We start from the raw sequence: 17,806 nt of genomic DNA, 5'->3' as shown, positions 1-17,806 counted from the left end.
ATAGTGCATCTGTTTGGACTGTGGGGGAAACCGGAGCACCCGGAGGAAACCCACCCCAACATGAGGACAAGCATGTAAACTCCTCACAGAAATGCCATTTGACCTAGCCGGGACTCAAACTAGTGACCTTCTTGCTGTGAGGCGACAGTGCTAATCACTGAGCCACCATGCCACCTGTAAAAGAGCTTTAAAAATGTAAATATAAAAGAGTTTAAATGTAAACGAGTAGCACGCTTATTTTTATAACATTTTCTTCCATCTCTTGGATAGATGTTTACTGTGATGGGCTGTGATCAGTTTCTGTTCATTTTTTATTTCCCTCGCTTCTTCAGGATAATGTTGTGTCTCTCTCAGGACAGGCACTGCTCCTGTGAGTGAGAAATATAGAAATGAGAACGAAATGTGAGGCTGTGAATCTTGAGGAGAATCGATTCTCCACCTCAGATGGAGAAAATGCGAGCGAGAGTCCCGTGAGAGTCCGCCGTTGACCTTTAACCCACACCGCTGATCTCAGGTCAGCTCTAAAACGCTGATCTGTGTGTAATTAAGCAGGAAACTGCAGCTTAATGAGGAATATCAGCACAGCGGTCATTTAATAACTGTGGGAATGAGTTCAGATATTTGAGTCCTGAGTATCAATACCCAGTGTGGTCTTAATTCCTAAATTTACTCATGTTTACCATAGCATAACTGTTTCCAAGTACAGTACACTCTTATTAAAGGTACAACAAGGTAAAAGATAGCAATGAGGTAAACATTTGTACATTTCTTATTAATATGCTTTTTGACACGCATACTGGGTCAAACATCCTAAGTTTTAAAGTCTTCACAGTGATTTACATACTTTGCACAGCGACATGGATACCTCCTAATAGTGTGGAAAGAGTCCCATACTGTATTTATAAGGTACAACTCACCCTAAAATATCATTCTGTCTTCATATAATAATGTATTGGCGGACGCAAAATCTCACATGACGTGAGCTGACCGTGAGTTGTTACTACAGAGGGCGGACTATGATAGACGCGCGCGCGTCTGCTTCAGTGAACAGAACCTGCAGGTTGTGACTAACAGGTAATAAAGTAGTAAACAACATTCAGTTTGTGAAACAGAGTGATCGTTCAGGAGCCGTGTGGGAAGTATGAACAGCACTTAGCAGTGGAAATGAAACCGAAAACACACACATTATTTAAACAATCATATCGCATTTTAGAGTTATGATTACGACGAGCATTAACCCTTTTGAGTACAGAGGTACACAAAAATGCACGTCAACATGATACACTTGATATCACCGACATCAGCGATGCCGAAGAAATGGTAAACCTGCCTAAACTGCTGAAAAGAGTCACGACTGTCCTGTGTAATGAAAAGACGGCCACCCTGTCACTCATCATGCCCAACATGAAGACAGCCATCCATAAAAACCTCTCAGACAGATACACATAAGTTCAGGATTATCTTATAGAACTGCTGATTACCTGGAAATGTGGATTTTTTTTTATTTTATTTATTTATTTATTTGTTTGTTTTTGCACACACAAAACACGCAAGTGACCAAGTGTAACGCTTCTCTTCCTGATGACGCAAATCACTCAAGCGGACACAGAGAACTGCGTTCTGCGTTGTTTATTCTGTAACAGAAATATACATCCTCTGGCAACAGTATGCATTTAAACATGCATCGCCTTTCTGCATTCAGCAACCATTTTCTGCTGTGTTGCCACATAAAGTCATTTTAACAAAACATTATTTATTTACAAAAGTTCAACATACCTGTAACAGAAATATACATCCTCTGGCAACAGTATGCATTTAAACATGCATCTAAAAAAACCAAACAAATAGTAAGAAATCACCCCTGCACATATTAATGTCATCATTCCAGCTACACATAGCATGAGCAAATTAAACCACACAAAGTTTGTCACACACGGCAATCACTCGACAGATTTGATCTAAAACATCACTTAATGTTCATATTGGGCTTGCATGTGTTATTAATATGTGTTAAAATACAAAATTTGTCACATTTAGCTGGAGCACATTTTACCTACCGCCTTTCTGCATTCAGCAACCATTTTCTGCTGTAGGCGGGGCTTTGCAGGTGAAAGGTGAAAGAAACAATTACACACTGTTGCCACAAGAGGTCTCTCAACAACCAGAAAATAAACAGAATAACCCATTTTGGTGAAAGACAATTAAACATTATTTTAACCCTGTTACACAAGCAAAGCCTTAAGCTCTTACTGTTAAATTCAATTGAATTGAATAATTTCAATAATATTTTATAAGAAGTTTTTAAATTGTTTTATTTTCCAGAGACAGTCATGTTTAATTTATTTTCTTAAAGAAGTTTCAGTTTAACAAGTTGAAGCAAAAGAAATACATAAATAATAGTTTAGTTGGTAATTAAATTTTCTTTTAAATAAAAATTTGCATTTCAGTTTAATTTTCAATTTTTATTCCAAATACCGTGATACATATCGAATCGTGAACATTATATCGTGATACACATTGTATCATGAGCTGAGTGTATCGTTACATCCCTAATATATATACATACACACACATACATTATCAGTCACATCTGAGGAATGAACTGTCTTTTTTTAATGTATGTTGTTTGTATGGTTCTGCTTGTCTTCTGTTGCTAATGGAATATATATATATATATATATATATATATATATATATATATACACACACACACACACAACAGTTCTGTCTGGTTCTCAAATCTGATTGCTGTGCGATATTTTGCAATAACAGCACTCAAAGTACAGCCTCTTTACCCTTCTGAATTGCTCTGCCCATATAGAGTGACAGCAGATCGATAAACTCACTACAGTTAGACAAATATTTCAGCTGATGGACGACTTCATGTACTTTTGAGGCTTTTTAGGTAGAAAAGTAGTCGTTTAGATTGCAACTATGCAGTTTATTTAAAGGAATAGTGCCTATTTTAAAGTGTGTATGCATAATTTTAGAGATTCAGTATGCTGAAGCCATCAGTCTGTCATACTGAGCACAGCAAAGAAATTGACGCTTGACCCCCACAAGATGGCGACAGACTGCATAACTCCTCAAAGAGAGAAAAACTCAACATTTTCTCAGTGCAAATGTCAAACTACAGCTGAACAAATCATTACAGAACAGGTAAGTGACATTCTATGTCGACCCCCCTCTCTCTCTCTCTCTCTCTCTCTCTCTCTCTCTCTCTCTTGTATGTTGTAGTGCTGTAATTATACCATAGTAATCTGCTAGTGTTTGCTTTGCTCTGGCTTTTTTGGGTTTAATTTTAGTGAAATCCTGATTGCTACAGGGAAATACAGGGAAATCTCTGTAGACTGATAGCATTTCATGCAGTTCATCATTATAATCTTAATGTGAGCAAAATCACCTGTTTTGTCATCACTTTAGACATTACGCTAGAGAATCATTCAAATACTAGCTCTAAAGTGACCTTGGTGAAATAGCAATGCTTCCTGCTGTTTGACATCAGCTGCAGATGTGAATGAATGGTGGAAGAAAGTAGTTCCTCATACAAAAAGATTTTTGAGACTCTCCGTGTTTGATTTTTAGTATTCTATACACAATTATTTTTTAATTATAATAGTGAAATTTTTAATTATTATTGTGAATTGTCATGACCTTACAAAATTGCCATGTTTAAGGTGTGATTTCTTTTTTAATCAGCAGTCTTCACTGCCTGATGGATATATGATATAAAGTGGGTCTCAGACTTGACCAGAAGCACTGCATTAAATTTCATTCACTATGTCTTTAAAATATGGAAATGTATTTTACCACAGTATTTTTAATGTTGCTACTTGTCTGTTTCTCCCTTGCTTGATGGCGCTTGCATTTAAACGGCCTTTCATCTTGTTTTACACTTGAACAACTAATCAAATGTTTAAGTCTATTTAACTGATTATATTTCAATTATATTACAACATACAGTAGATGCTCTAAAAGCAACCTACCCGTCACCCGTCACATTAATCTTTCTCTGGAAGGCTGAAAAACACTAGCTGTGCATACAGCCCATAGTATGAAATTATATCCTCAATGTGTTTTTTCGTACTTTTTTGAAGTCTCTGTGGATGTGATTTAGCCTATGAACTGTTCTGAAGTCAGTGTGAAGGTGTTATAATTCTCTCTCTCTCTGCTTTATTGCTGTGTCTGGCTGGATTCAGTAATGCTGACAGAGCTTTTGTGCCCTTACAGGAGCCACACGTATTATAGCAGTCAATGGGGTTCAGATCCCATATCAGATTCTGGACACTCTCCTGGAGGATTTGGAAGCTCCACTGGATAAAATGAGTTTCAGGTATTTTAGGAAAGATGTTCAGATGTTTTAGGTCTGTTTTAGGCTCTATGTCAGTTGTCAGCTTTGCTGCATCCCAATTGACATACTATCTGTCCTAAATAGTACTTAAACATGGAATTAGTAGATTTAGCAAAGTGTAGTATGTTGAAAAGAGTATGCCAAAGTTGGTGTCACAGAAGGGGGAAGAGACCGGAGTATGAATAACAGTTTATTTTGATCTGAACAGGAAAAGTCTATCGCATGATATGATGAAGCAGTGGACCAGATGATGAGGAGGGCTTGGAGGATGATGAGGAACCAGGAACACAGAGGAATTGGAGAACACAGAACCAGAGGAGACCAGGAGAGAACCCCACTAGGAGGAGAGAAGCAGACACTGGAGATCACAGGGAATAGACTGGTAAAAATAATCAAAGACTGTAGAATACGCAAGACTTGTCACTTGTATACTTTTAAACGGGGCAAAGTGTAACTGTCATTATGGCGAATAAAGCCCCGCCTTGTAATATAGGAGCCAATCAGCGGTCGCTATTTGGCGAATAAGGCCCGCCTTCTAGTACAGGAGCCAATCAGTGATTGCAATAGAGTAACAATTTTCCGGGGGAGGGGCTAGGACCGGACGTGAGTTTCTGCAGATTTTGTGTGATACAAACATTTAGAAATGAAACTAAATAGACAGCTGTTGTTTTTTTTTTTTTTTTGATTATTCGTAATATGAAATTTAATCGTAAGCTTGGCAAGTAATTTTGGAGAATTTGATGTTTCCCTATTCAAACAGAATGTCCGAGCATACTGTGCTACTATCGAGACGAGTTTCAAAGATGGCCGCAGAGTGAAATGACTTGCCTTAAAGGGACTTTGGTATAACTGAGACGTTATGGTTTCAATGACTGTGAGAGTATAGTCCTTCTGTTGTGCGACGATGCTGGGAGAGGGAGGGTGAGCGGCCTGGCTGTTACGCCCGGATGGTTCAAATCAGTTCAATTCAGCTTTATTTGTATAGCGCTTTTACAATGTAGATTGTGTCAAAGCAGCTTCACATAAATGGTCATAGTAACTGGAACAGTGTGGTTCAAGTTTTAGTGTTTAAGTTCAGCTCAGTTCAGTGTATTTAATCATTACTGAGAGTTCAAACACTGAAGAGAAAATTCATCGATGCGTAGCTCTACCAATCCTGAACCATGCGAGGCAGTGGCGACAGCGGAGAGGGAAAAAAACTTCACCTGGTGGGAGTGAAGAAAAAAAACCTTGAGAGAACCAGACTGAGTTGGGCACGACCATTTTAATTTCTCCGCTGGCCAAAAGTCTTGTGGTCTACTATTTCCTGTGGGACTGAAGTTAGCAGATTAATGCCTTGTTCAGACTGCATGATTTTAGCACCGATTTTGACTCGCCGACAGGTCTTGAGAAACCGCCTACAAATGCCTAAAATCACAGGCAAATCGGTGCTCGTGCACGTGATCACCCAGTATAAAGTATCTAAGACGCCATCTGAGAGAATCGCTGATGAGTTGATTAAAATCATGCCGTGTAAAATGAGTTTTGACTGAAAATAACATCGGCGATCGCCTACAGCCAATGAGAGAGCAGCATTCACTTGTGTGTGTGTGTGTGTGTACCTGCTGGCCAGTGGGAGGTTGGAGAAGTTAAAAGTGCTCATTTTTGGTTTATTTGAACCCAAGGAACGGAGGAAAAACTAGTGGAGGTTTGACAGGAGCACCCGTGTCTGTTTGACGTTTCATACAGAAAGCTAAAACAAGAAAGTTGAGGAGAAATGGCTAATTCCCTTCAAACCCAGGTTAGCAAATATCTACATTTTCTACCCAATTAAAGGCTTCCTTCTCGTTATGTAGATAATAACAAAAGATATACGACGTGTTTTTGGCTGTGAGACGTAGTTTGGACGAAGTTGTCGGCGATTCTTCCTATTGTAAAGTCATGCAATGTGAAAGCCCCTGTCGCCGATCCATCTTGCAGTGTAAACAAAGCAGCGACAAATGCCAGCCCAGATAGTCAAGCAGTGTGAAAACATCTGACACGATTACTTTGAAAATCATGCAGTCTGAACTCTGCATAACCTGCTACTGCTTCTCCAACAAGGTACAACCCAAAATCAGAAAAAGTTGTGACAGCATGGAAAACAGAAATGAAAAAGAAAGTAGTGACTTCCAAATGTGCTTTGACTTGTATTTCAGTGCAGACAATATGAACACAAAATAGTTCATGTTTTGTCTGGTTAACTTTATTTCATTTGTAGATATATATGTTCTCTCCTGTCATTCGGACCTGCAACTTTTTTCAAAAAAAGTTGGGACAGGAGCAGTTTAGGGCTAGTAATCAGGTAAATTGGTTAAATGATGATGATTTGAAACCGGTGATCTCAACAGGAGATTGTTATTATGATTTGGTACAAAAACAGCATCCAAGCAAATGTCTAGTCCTATAGGAGCAAAGATGGGCCGAGGATTGCCAGTTTGACTACAAATGCATGAGAACATTTTTGTAATGTTTAAAACAATGTTCCTCAAAGAAAGATAGGAAGACATTTGGATATTTCACCTTCAACAGTGCAGAACATCATTAAAAGATTCAAGGAATCTGGAGGAATTTCTGTGCATAAAGGACCAGGGTGCAAGCTTAAGCTGAACAACCATGATCTCAGATCCCTCAAGCAGCACTGCATCAGGAATCCTCATTCATCTATAAGTGATATCACCACATGGGCTCAGGACTACTGCGGCAAACCTGTGTCAAGTACCACAATACATAGTTACATCCACAAATGCTAGTGAAAACTGTACTGTGCCAAAGGAAGCCCTATGTTAACAGTGTCCAGAAGCATTGTCGAATTCTCTGAGCTTTGAGACATTTGGACCATCACACAGTGGAAACGTGTACTATGATCAGATGAATCAGTGTTTCAGGTATTTTTGGGATATATGGATGCCGTGTGCTCTGGACCAAAGAAGAAAAGGATCATCTAGACTGTTTCCATTAACAACTCCAAAAGCCAGGGTCTGTCATGTTATTGGGTTGTGTCAGTGCTTTTGGCAAAGCTAACTTGCACTTCTGTGATGGCACCATTAATGCTGAAAAGCACAGAGATTTTGGAACACAATATGCTGCCTTCTTTACTTAAAGGGTCACGAAACACCAAAACACATTTTTTGAGCTGTTGACAGTCGTATATGTGTCCCACACTGCTAAAAACACTATTAGGACACCTATATTTCACTAAAAAGTGTAAATTGGTTGTTTTTGCGTTATTTCAAGCAAATTTGTACTTCCTGTTAGAAACGAATTTTTGAAAATGCGTCACGGTCATGACATAATAGCGTGTATTCCAGCGTGCAGACTGGACGTCTGTGCCAGAGTGAGTCTTATTACGTCTTACAGTGTGATGCATTAATGCATGAGTAAGGCTTGGTTCAAACCAATCAGCGCGCTCTATTGTGCAACTTCATTAATATTCATTAGTGTCACAGTGTTTAGACGACAGAGACGCCACGTTGTGTTGGCAAAACAAGCGTGAAGTGTTGCTTTTATAGTTTGCTGCCATTTAAGTTTTGTTTTCATTTTCTCTCTGTGAGAGCTCAGCTGAAGTCACGTGTGGATTAACAGTATACGCTACGCTCAACAACTTTAGCCCCTTTCACACAGTGATACCGGTAAATATCCGGAAAATTTCCGGAAAGACTTTACCGGTATATTCAAAAAAGCGCTGTTCACACAGGCGAGGACGTTACGGAAATTTTCCGGAAAAGAGCATTCACACATCCATTCCAAAATACCGGTAAATTCTGACATCATTCACCACAAATGAGCTTTAAACGGCTGCGCTTGTATTTGTAAACATTTGACTAAATTACAAACTCTGTGGATGATCAATATTGTAAACAACTTTCACTGGATCATATTCGCATGTCGAGATGTTCATAATATGTGCGTGTGCTGACGCTCACAGGCTGTTTCATGGGCACACGCAAAGCTTGAAGGTAAACAAACAACGGCTTATCATAAGCATCTTATCGATGATTGTTTGCACAGTTGGCATTAAGAAGAACATATAAACGTTATCTGACTAACTTCTAGCAGCTAAATGTGTCTGGAAAAATATTCAAAGGCTTTTATTCTCACAAACCGCGCGGACGTAAATGCGTCTGACTGTTGTGATTGGCTAAAGCAGACGTCTCACGTCAGCACGTTCTAGACGTGCACGAGCTTATTCCGGAAATCTTCCTTCTGCGTTCACACAGCGCAGCATTCCGGCAAATTGCCGGTAATGTTACAACTTCTCTTTCCGGAAAATAGCCAGAACGAATTTACCGGTATTTTCAAAAAGGACCTGTTCACACATACAACCTTTCCCGAAAATTGCCGGCAATTTTCCGGAAAGGTCTGTATGTGTGAAAGGGGCTAATAACTTACGTGTCTAAGGAGGAACATTGTTTACCTGAGAGCTGTTCTCATCTGCAAACGCTGAAATCCGGATTCGCTTGTAACATTAGTCTTCTCTTCATAAAGACGCGGCTCTAGTTGCTGGTGATTGTCCTGTCTCTACAGATTTGGTAAGTGAGCGACCAGTGCTCTTTGTTTATTCAGTTTGTTCGTATCGAATTAAGTTAACTATTGCACTGAGTGCAAACACAGCACCGCATTTAGTGACCGGAATAACACACGCAGCTTTCTGACGCTACCTGCCGAGAGCATCTAAGTTTCCGGGAAATGCAGAGTTTTTTTTTCTCTCATTCGCCGTGCGGTATCAAACATTGCATGAAAAATACACGCTTAGAGCAGTTCCTCGAATCAAATATCTCGTTTGTCTCGAGGGGCATGAATGAATTCCCTGAATGAAAGAGCCAAACTGCAGTTAAAGTCCAACATTTAATAATTTGGCAAATAATTCGACTACAGATGTCCATGTAGGTTAAACACCATCACTTTCTCATGTGTGTGTATTTTGACTGAAACTCGCGCGCGCCCAAATAGACACTCCCACACCCTCCCACTTTACTTCCTCCGACACTCCCCCCTAAACAGAGCTGGACACGCCCACTTTTCTGACTTTATCCAAAGTAGAGGTGTGAAAACACCCTGCTGAAACGAGGGGGTTTCATGGCCCTTAAATTACTTGAGGTACTTGACTGGCCTGCCTGCAGTCCCGACCTGTCTTCAATAGAGAATGTGTGGTGCATTTTGTAGCACAAAACATGACTCTGCAAAGACTCTGTACTGTTGCATACCTTAGACTTGTTTGCCAGAAAAATGGGGCTAAAATACACCAGAACCACTTCATCACTTGATGTCTTCAGTCCCTTAATGTTTTTTAAGTGTTGTGAAAAGGATTAGCAACATTACAAAGTGGTAAATGCTTTACTGTTAAAACTTTTTTTAAATGTGTTTACATGTTTAAAAAAAACATAAAAAATCATGAGCAACATTTTAAATAATGTTTGTATTGTCTGTAATAAAATAAAAGTCAAAGAAAATTTAGAAATCACTACTTTCTTTTTTTATTTGCGTTTACCATACAGTCTCAACTTTTTCTGATTTAAGGTTATGTATATGAAGGTTTATATATAAATTCAAATATTGTCACTGTTTTGGAGCACACTAGCTTATAGGTATCTTTAAAACTAGCATACTGATATTATCTCTCAGGCTTTTTTTTCTCTAAAATCTCATTAATCGCTGAAATCTCTTGAAAAATGGGAAACAGTTTAGAGTAAAGCATGTTGTTCTTCAGTCTCTGACTCACTGTGTTTCTCTCTAAAGCAGCTTTTCGGTTACGCATGTGAACTAATTACCTGAACAGACTCAAAGTTTGCTGTTTGATCCGAGATGATGAGCTGTTTACTCACAACATATCCTCACGGCACACAACAATTATCAAATGAGCATTTAATATCTTGCGAGCTGTGTCATTCAGTCTTCTGTCTTTTCTGAAACACAGGAATCTGTCAGAAAAAAAATGCCTGAAGCATGATTCAGACGGAAATGAGCCTGCAGAAACACAGGCTTTTCTTTCACACTTCCATAGAGCAATTAAATACAACTCATTTTCTCTCGTCTGTGTTTGTGGTCAGGTGCATTTTTTCTGTACTGTAAAATAGTTTAGAAGTTATTTGAGCCTATAAATATGTAATTGAAAGTTACTGTAAATTGTGAAGGACATGACTTGACTTCATAAATGCTTTAAAACATTGTTTGCGATCACTTTATAATTAGAGTGCAAGCAATGTGGTATTTTTACACTATTCAATTCAATTCAGCTTTATTTGTATAGCGCTTTTACAATGTAGATTGTGTCAAATCAGCTTCACATAAATGGTCATAGTAACTGGAACAGTGTAGTTCAGTAACTGGAACAGTGTGGTTCAGGTTTTAGTGAAACAAAACACTAAAACAAAACAAAAACACAATAATAGTAAATAAAACTTTGAATTTATTAGGATATATTGAACTTATTGCAAGAAGTTTAATAATAATAATAATAATAATAATAATAATAATAATAATAATAATAATAATAATAATAAACTAAACGTCTTATTGAAGTTAGAAATATAATTTTATAATATTATATATTAAGTCAGTAATAATAATTACACTTATAATATTATTATTATTTATTTATTTATTTATTATTATATATTATTTTTTATTATAATTATTATTATTATTATTATTATTATTATTAATTATTATTATTAATAATATTGTTATTAGTGTTATTATTATTATTATTAATAATAATAATAATAATGTTATTAATTTTTGTTGTTGTTTATTATTATTGGTAGTAGTAGTAGTATTATTAATATTTATTGTTGTTATTATTATTGTTGTTGTTTTTATTTATTATTATTATTATTAATATTATTATTATTATTTATTATTATTATTATTTATTAATATCATTTATCATTATTATTATTTTTTATTGTTATTATTATTATTTCCATATAAATTAGTTATAATACATTAATAATTATCTAAATTACTATTAACTATGCTTAAGTTAACTTTTAAAAGATTTATTGAGTATTAAAACATATTTTTAGTACCCAATAAATATTAATAATACCCTAAGGTAATGTTACAGAAGTAAAAGGGAGACAGACGAGAGTAGATAACAGTTTATTGAGAGGATGGCAGAATGGTAAACAAAGTTTAATGATGCTGGATAATACAAGAAGATGAGGATGATTGAATTAGGCAGGTAATGGACCGGAGGAGGAATGGGGTTGTTGCTAGATCAGTTACGGTTGCAGTCCGAAATTAACAAGAATTCTTAGTATTATTTATTAGATTTCCCATTTATTCTATTTTATTAATGTCTATCCCCACCCCAACCATCACTGTAATGTAAACCCAGCAAACTATTTTGTGTTTAACAGACGTCTAGACATCTAAACTTAGACAGCTTGGCTAAAACAAGGCTAAACTTGGGCTGTCAGTAAAAATCAGATATATATTAATAAGAATAGGCCAAAACTAGACTAGTCGTCAAAATAGAGTAGACAAACTTTGTGTAGTCATTTATTTCTGTAGACATGATGACTAGTCTAGTTTTGGTCTATTCTTAGACATCTTTTCGATTTTTTTTTTTTTTTCGAAAACCAACCGTCACAGTTCTGTAAATATATACATACAGCGTTATAAAAATGATGCTATATTGATGTGCGTATTCGCAGCTGTATCCAATCTAGACTTTACAGAGGAATAGGGAACCAGGTACACAGATTAGACGAACTCCAGGATAACGACAACCAGGAAAGGGACCAGAAGAAACCACACTGAGAAGGAGACGCAGACTCTGGAGACCATAGGACACTGACTGTGAGGAGAGTGTAGTCCTTCTTGTCGTAAACAAGGCGGGACACTGAGTGGAGTGAGGTGCTGGGATTTATTGGGATGAGGTGATGACTGGGGATGATGTGCAAGTGACTGTGATTGGGGTGATTGCGGTGACCAAGAGCACCGCTCTTCACTTTCATCCGCGACAACCTCAAAATGTTGTCATTGGGCCTGTACCGGCCAGTGGCACCCCTGACTGTGACTGCCGCAGCCACACTAGAATTTGAGCATGCAAAATTCTGTTTACCTCATTCATTTTCCTTCAGCTTAGTCCTCTTATTCATCAGGGGTCAACCCTTCCAGCTGCAACCCAGCACTGGGAAACATCCATACACACCCACTCACACACATTCACTACGGCAAGTTTAGTTTTTTCAATTCATCGCATGTCTTTGGACTGTGGGGTACCCGGAGAAAACCCACGCCAACATGGGGAGAACATGCAAACTCCACACAGAAATGCCAACTGACGTAGCTGGGACTTGAACCAGTGATCTTGCTGTAAAGGGACAGTGCTAACCACTGAGCCACCGTGTTGCCCTAATAATAGTAACATTTTATCTAAAAAAATGTTGCTTTTATTTATGTTTTAAAAGGCTTTAAGGTAGGAGCCAATAGAGAAATTGACTTTGAAAGCAAAATCTACTCTCCAGAGGAAAGAAAATCACAACTCTCTGCTTGTTAGTCAGTTTAATAGCCAGAATCTCTCATAAATGTTCATGTGTTTGACGGAGTGAAAGCGATGTTCAGTAAAACAAATCTATACAAGAGAGAAAAAGATCTTTAGGGACTAGTGAGGGTTTTATAACCATCTTTACCACACACACACACACTTGTACAGCTATCTTTATGGGGACTTCTCATAGACGTAATGATGTTTAAACCCTAAATCCAGCCTTCACAGTTATTTTTACATTTTCAGAATACTTTAAAATACCCTGTGTGATTTATGAGCTGTTTTCCTCATGAGGACAAAAATGGCCAAAAAAATACCACTATTGCTTTTGGACATTTGGTCCCCACGATATAATGAATACAAGATACACACACACACATACACTATCCTACCCACATTGTGTTAAATAAATAATGAGGAACAAGATACATCCACAGTAAACACATTTAGAAAAACCTACTGCATGTCTGTATATCTGCATGTTCCTCATTTGATCATAGCCTGTCAGTCAATGCCCTGATGTGTTTTGTGAACATGATAAACAGTTATAAACCCCTTTATCACAGTAATACTGGAACATTTTTGTAAACTGGTAAATCTGCCAGAACAACTAAATAAAATGCACTGTTTACACATAAATCTAGCTATTTTACTGGTAGCTACTTGCCCCTGTTACACATACACACTTTACATACAGTACACTCAGCGGCCACTTTATTAGGTACACCTTACTAGTACCGGGTTGGACCCTCTTTTGCCTTCAGAACTGCCTTAATCCTTTGAATCTTAGGGTGCTTTCACACCTGCCTTATTTAGTTCGATTGAATCGCACTAGAGTTCGCTTTCCCTCTGTAACAACGGGGAGTGACACCACAACAGAAGGTAGGATCCAATATGCAGGTTTATTCTTTGTCAGGCAAGCAATGGTCAAAACAGGTATGAACAGGTATGTGCGGGCAAATCCAGAGTCGAAGTCAGTAAACAGGCAATAGGTTGAAAGGCAGGCGGCTAAACAGGATAACTAGGATACAAAGCTAGATTCAGACACGGAGAAACAAGACAGGGAGAAACGTGTTGAAATGTCACTAAACAGTAGACAAGACTCGGCAAACTGAAGGGGTGAATGTGTGGCTTAAATAGTGTGTGTTAATCAGTCTCTGAAAGTCCTCAGGTGTGCAAATGTAATCAAGCTGGATGAGTGAGCAGGCGTGAGTGTCTAGGAGAAGTGCATGTATGCATATGTAGTCCAGAAGAATGCAGATGTGTAGTTTCATGAGTGAGTGTTTACCAGCGACATCTGATGGTTGTTCGCTGGTGAACATGACACCCTCTTGGTGCGGTTCGTTTGGGCAGGTGTGAATGCAGCAATCGTACTCGAGGGCGCACCAAAAGCGGACCAAAAAAAACATACCGAGACCTACTTGAAGAGGTGGTCTCGGTACGCTTTCAAACTAACCCTGGAGTGGTTCGTTTGCGGTGAGAATATGATTTGTACTAAAACAGGTCCAACCGCAAAAAGTACTGCGCCTTTCGGACTAATTCAGCTGCCGTAGGCTGATGCGCTGTGCATTATGGGATATGGAGGAAATATATTGGATGACAGCGCTTTACCAACAGAGAGAGAGAGGAGGGGAAAAACATTACCTGATGGATCGTTGGTAATATTTCCGCAAGATGACCATGTCGCAGTTTAGCTAAATTAATTCACGCCTCCTCCAGAAGTGACGAGCGATGCATTAAATACTGTTTTTCAGCCGCGGCCGCGCTTCATTTTCATAATGTATAGTTTGTCTAAAGTAGAGATACAATCAGTCAGCGCAGTCGTCCCTTCATAGTAAAAGCGACATTTTGTGTCTGCCGGTTTGTTTACTTGCAGGAGTTAATTGGCATTTTCCCGCACGTGAATTCTGACCAATAAATAAGCAGTTTAGGAAATATATTCAACAACATCTGGCCAATAAGAGATGTGGATTTTGTCAGATGACTGCGTTTTGCATCGTTTCAACTGGTTCGGACCAAAGCAGGCAGTGTGGTGTGAAAACGACCCAAAGACGGTTGAAGATGTAACAAATATCATTTATTACCCTTGGTGCGGACCAAATGAAGCGAACTAAAGATGTGAAAGCACCCATAGATTCGACAAGCTACTAGTAATATTCCTCTAAGATTTTGCTCCATTTTGACATAATAGCATCACACAGTTGCTGCAGATTTGTTGGCTGCACATCCATGATATGAATCTCCTGTTCCACATCACAAAAGTGCTCTATTGGATTGAAGATCTGGTGACTGTGGAGGCCATTTAAGTACAGTGAACTCATTGTCATGTTTAAGAAACCTGAGATGATTCACGCTTTGACATGGCGCATTATCCTGCTGGAAGTAGCCATCAGAAGATGTGTACACTGTGGTCATAAAGGGATGGACATGGTCAGCAACAATACTTAGGTAGGCTGTAGCGTTGACACGATGCTCAATTGATACTAATGGGCCCAAAGTGTGCCAAGAAAATACACCAACACCATTACACCACCACCACCAGCCTGAATCGTTGATACAAGGCAGGATGGATCCATGCTTTCATGTTGTTGATGCCAAATTCTGACTATACCATCTGAATGTGGCAGCAGAAATCGAGACTCATCAGACCAGGCAACGTTTCTCCAATCTTCTATTGTCCAGTTTTGATGAGCCTGTGTGAATTGTAGCCTCAGTTTCCTGTTCTCAGCTGTCAGGAGTGGCACCCGGTGTGGTCTTCTGCTGCTGTAGCTTATCTGCCTCAAGGTTGGACGTGTTGCGCGTTCAGAGATGCTCTTCTGCAGACTTCGTTTGTAACGAGTGGTTATTTGAGTTACTACCCAGTCTGGCCATTCTCTTCTGATCTCTGGTAATTTAAAATAAGGATAATTCTGAATTGGGAAATTGTCCTGTCATTTATGTATGAACTATGTCACTTAAAATGTTTGAGCTTTTTAAAGCAGGGAGATTTCTGATTGGCTGTTGCTTTTTACAACTGGTTTATCAGCACAAAAAAAAGTAGCTTGTAAGCTTCCATCAGATTATCGTCATTGAATGTGAGGACTTCCCTCTTCAAAAGGCTTTAATGATACAGTTTTAAAGGTGCCGTATACTGCATTGGTGTAATAAGATAAATTGTGCTCTGATATCTACATGGTAGGTTTATGGCTTCGTAAGTTCAAAAATCTCAAGAAACTGTTTTATGAGCTCACGTATTACTCCATAAAATCCTCACAGAATCAGAAGGTATTATTAACCTCTTATGCTGCGTTCACACCAGAAGCGGAACGCGCGTCAAGCGCAAGTGATTTACATGTTAAGTCAATGCAAACGCGCGAATAGACATCCTGCTGCTCGATACGTGTGAATGGCGCTGCGTGAATGACGCGAATGGCGCGCCGCGAATTGAGTGTTTTGCGCGTTTGACATGCTTGACATGCGTTTCGCGCTAATCGCTCGAGTTCGAAAATCTGAACTTCAGCCGACATTCGCGCTGCGTTAACCAATCAGAAGCTTGCTCTTGTGGGGGCGTGATTGTGACGTAGAACCTGTTGATGGTGTCCCGGGGGAAATCCTCCAGGCGACACCGACAACAGTTCATCAACTTGGCTTGGCTCAATGAGAAGCACTGCTAAAAGCCACCGTCATCCATGTTCAGTTTCTGGAGGAGTTTATGAGCTTAAAGAGCTGGATGCACCTCTGAAAGAATCTAGTGGACTCAGACACGGTCCTAAATGTATCGACGCTGTTTTTCAGCCTTCATAATACACATAAACACTGTTATTTTCTTCATAAAATCCATGTTAGCCATTAAGCTACGAAGCTACAGTCACCGGGCAGACAGAAGCCCTGCCCATCACGCGAATCCGCGTCTGTTCTGAAGTGAATTTGACACGCGAATGAAGCGGGGTTAGACGCGTGAATGAAGCGAGTAAACTCAAATGTTCACGCGGCAATTTACGCGCGAGTAGCGTGATTTATCCGCGCGTTATGCCTCTGGTGTGAACACAGCATTAGTATCAACCTCAGCATGAACATATGACAGTTAACCTAAGTGATTTGACACGATTCAGCAGTGTACACGTGTTTGCTGAAGCATACACATCAAATTTCACAATAAACACGATAAATTAACAAAATATGTAGCTAAACATAATCTTATGCCTGTTCGGAGTGGAGACGAACAAACGTGTAATCTGTTAATCCTTCATTTTGCATCCTGAGGGGAGTTGGAAACATGCTGTCGTTGCCCATTAATGCACAGTAAACAATTTGGGGTTCGCATTTTCAAAAAAAAAGTCCCACACACAGGTGTAACAATATAACAATAATAATACTGTCTTACTAGAAAATATTTGGCTTGTAAAACACATCCTGAGACGTGCATATTTATGATGTCAGAGCTTTTTTACGATCTCAGTGCTGTACATGAGACGTGTTCTCTTGATGATGTCAGCTGCTCGTCAGGTCAGGATGAATGACCTAAAGTAGGCATACATGTAAATGTTGAGGGCGTGGCCTGGAGTCTCAAGACAGTTTGTTGTTGTCCACCGGGGTTTTACACTTGTGTAATTTACATGAGAACGAGGAAACAGTGGAGTCTGAGGCTCACAGTATACGCATTCCCATATACTGATCTTTTATTATTGTACCATGCCGTAGTATACCCAGATTTTCATTATAGGGCACCTTTCGATTGATGTTTTTCTACATTTTTCTCCTCCAGATCTCCTTTTTGTGTGTTATGACTGATGATTGTTCCCACAGTTGTGTAGCATTATTTTTCGTCAGTCCTGTCATGAGCTGCTAGTTTTGGCACACAGGGTGATTTGTCTGATTTTGAGCAGATTTATCGAGTTATCTGTGTGACTGCAGGGCTTTTTGTGCTGCTGTGAAGAGGAACACGAAATCTCTCTTTC

General features: G+C 38.9%; 2 protein-coding genes across 5 annotated transcripts in view; one reads left to right on the top strand and one right to left on the bottom strand.

Moving 5' to 3' along the window:
* Window positions 1–17,806, bottom strand: part of LOC141381132 (uncharacterized) — a 186,495-nt gene that overhangs the window by 33,459 nt on the left and 135,230 nt on the right. The gene's annotated exons all lie outside the window — the stretch shown is intronic.
* Window positions 3,590–17,806, top strand: part of pirt (phosphoinositide interacting regulator of transient receptor potential channels) — a 36,989-nt gene continuing 22,772 nt past the window's right edge. Inside the window, exons 1-2 of one of the 4 annotated variants that reach the window (XM_073944121.1) lie at window positions 3,590–4,333; window positions 4,560–4,733. In XM_073944121.1, the coding sequence (XP_073800222.1) occupies window positions 4,599–4,733 (135 nt within the window). In that variant the 5' untranslated portion in view covers window positions 3,590–4,333; window positions 4,560–4,598. The remainder of the gene's footprint in view (window positions 4,334–4,559; window positions 4,734–17,806) is intronic. The other 3 variants (XM_073944123.1, XM_073944124.1, XM_073944122.1) reach the window with 3 other exon arrangements.

Source organism: Danio rerio, chromosome 3, assembly GCF_049306965.1.
Source record: "Danio rerio strain Tuebingen ecotype United States chromosome 3, GRCz12tu, whole genome shotgun sequence".
Classification (NCBI taxonomy): domain Eukaryota; kingdom Metazoa; phylum Chordata; class Actinopteri; order Cypriniformes; family Danionidae; genus Danio; species Danio rerio.
Note: the sequence above shows the minus strand (reverse complement) of the source record. Positions and strands in the feature narration are given on the sequence as shown.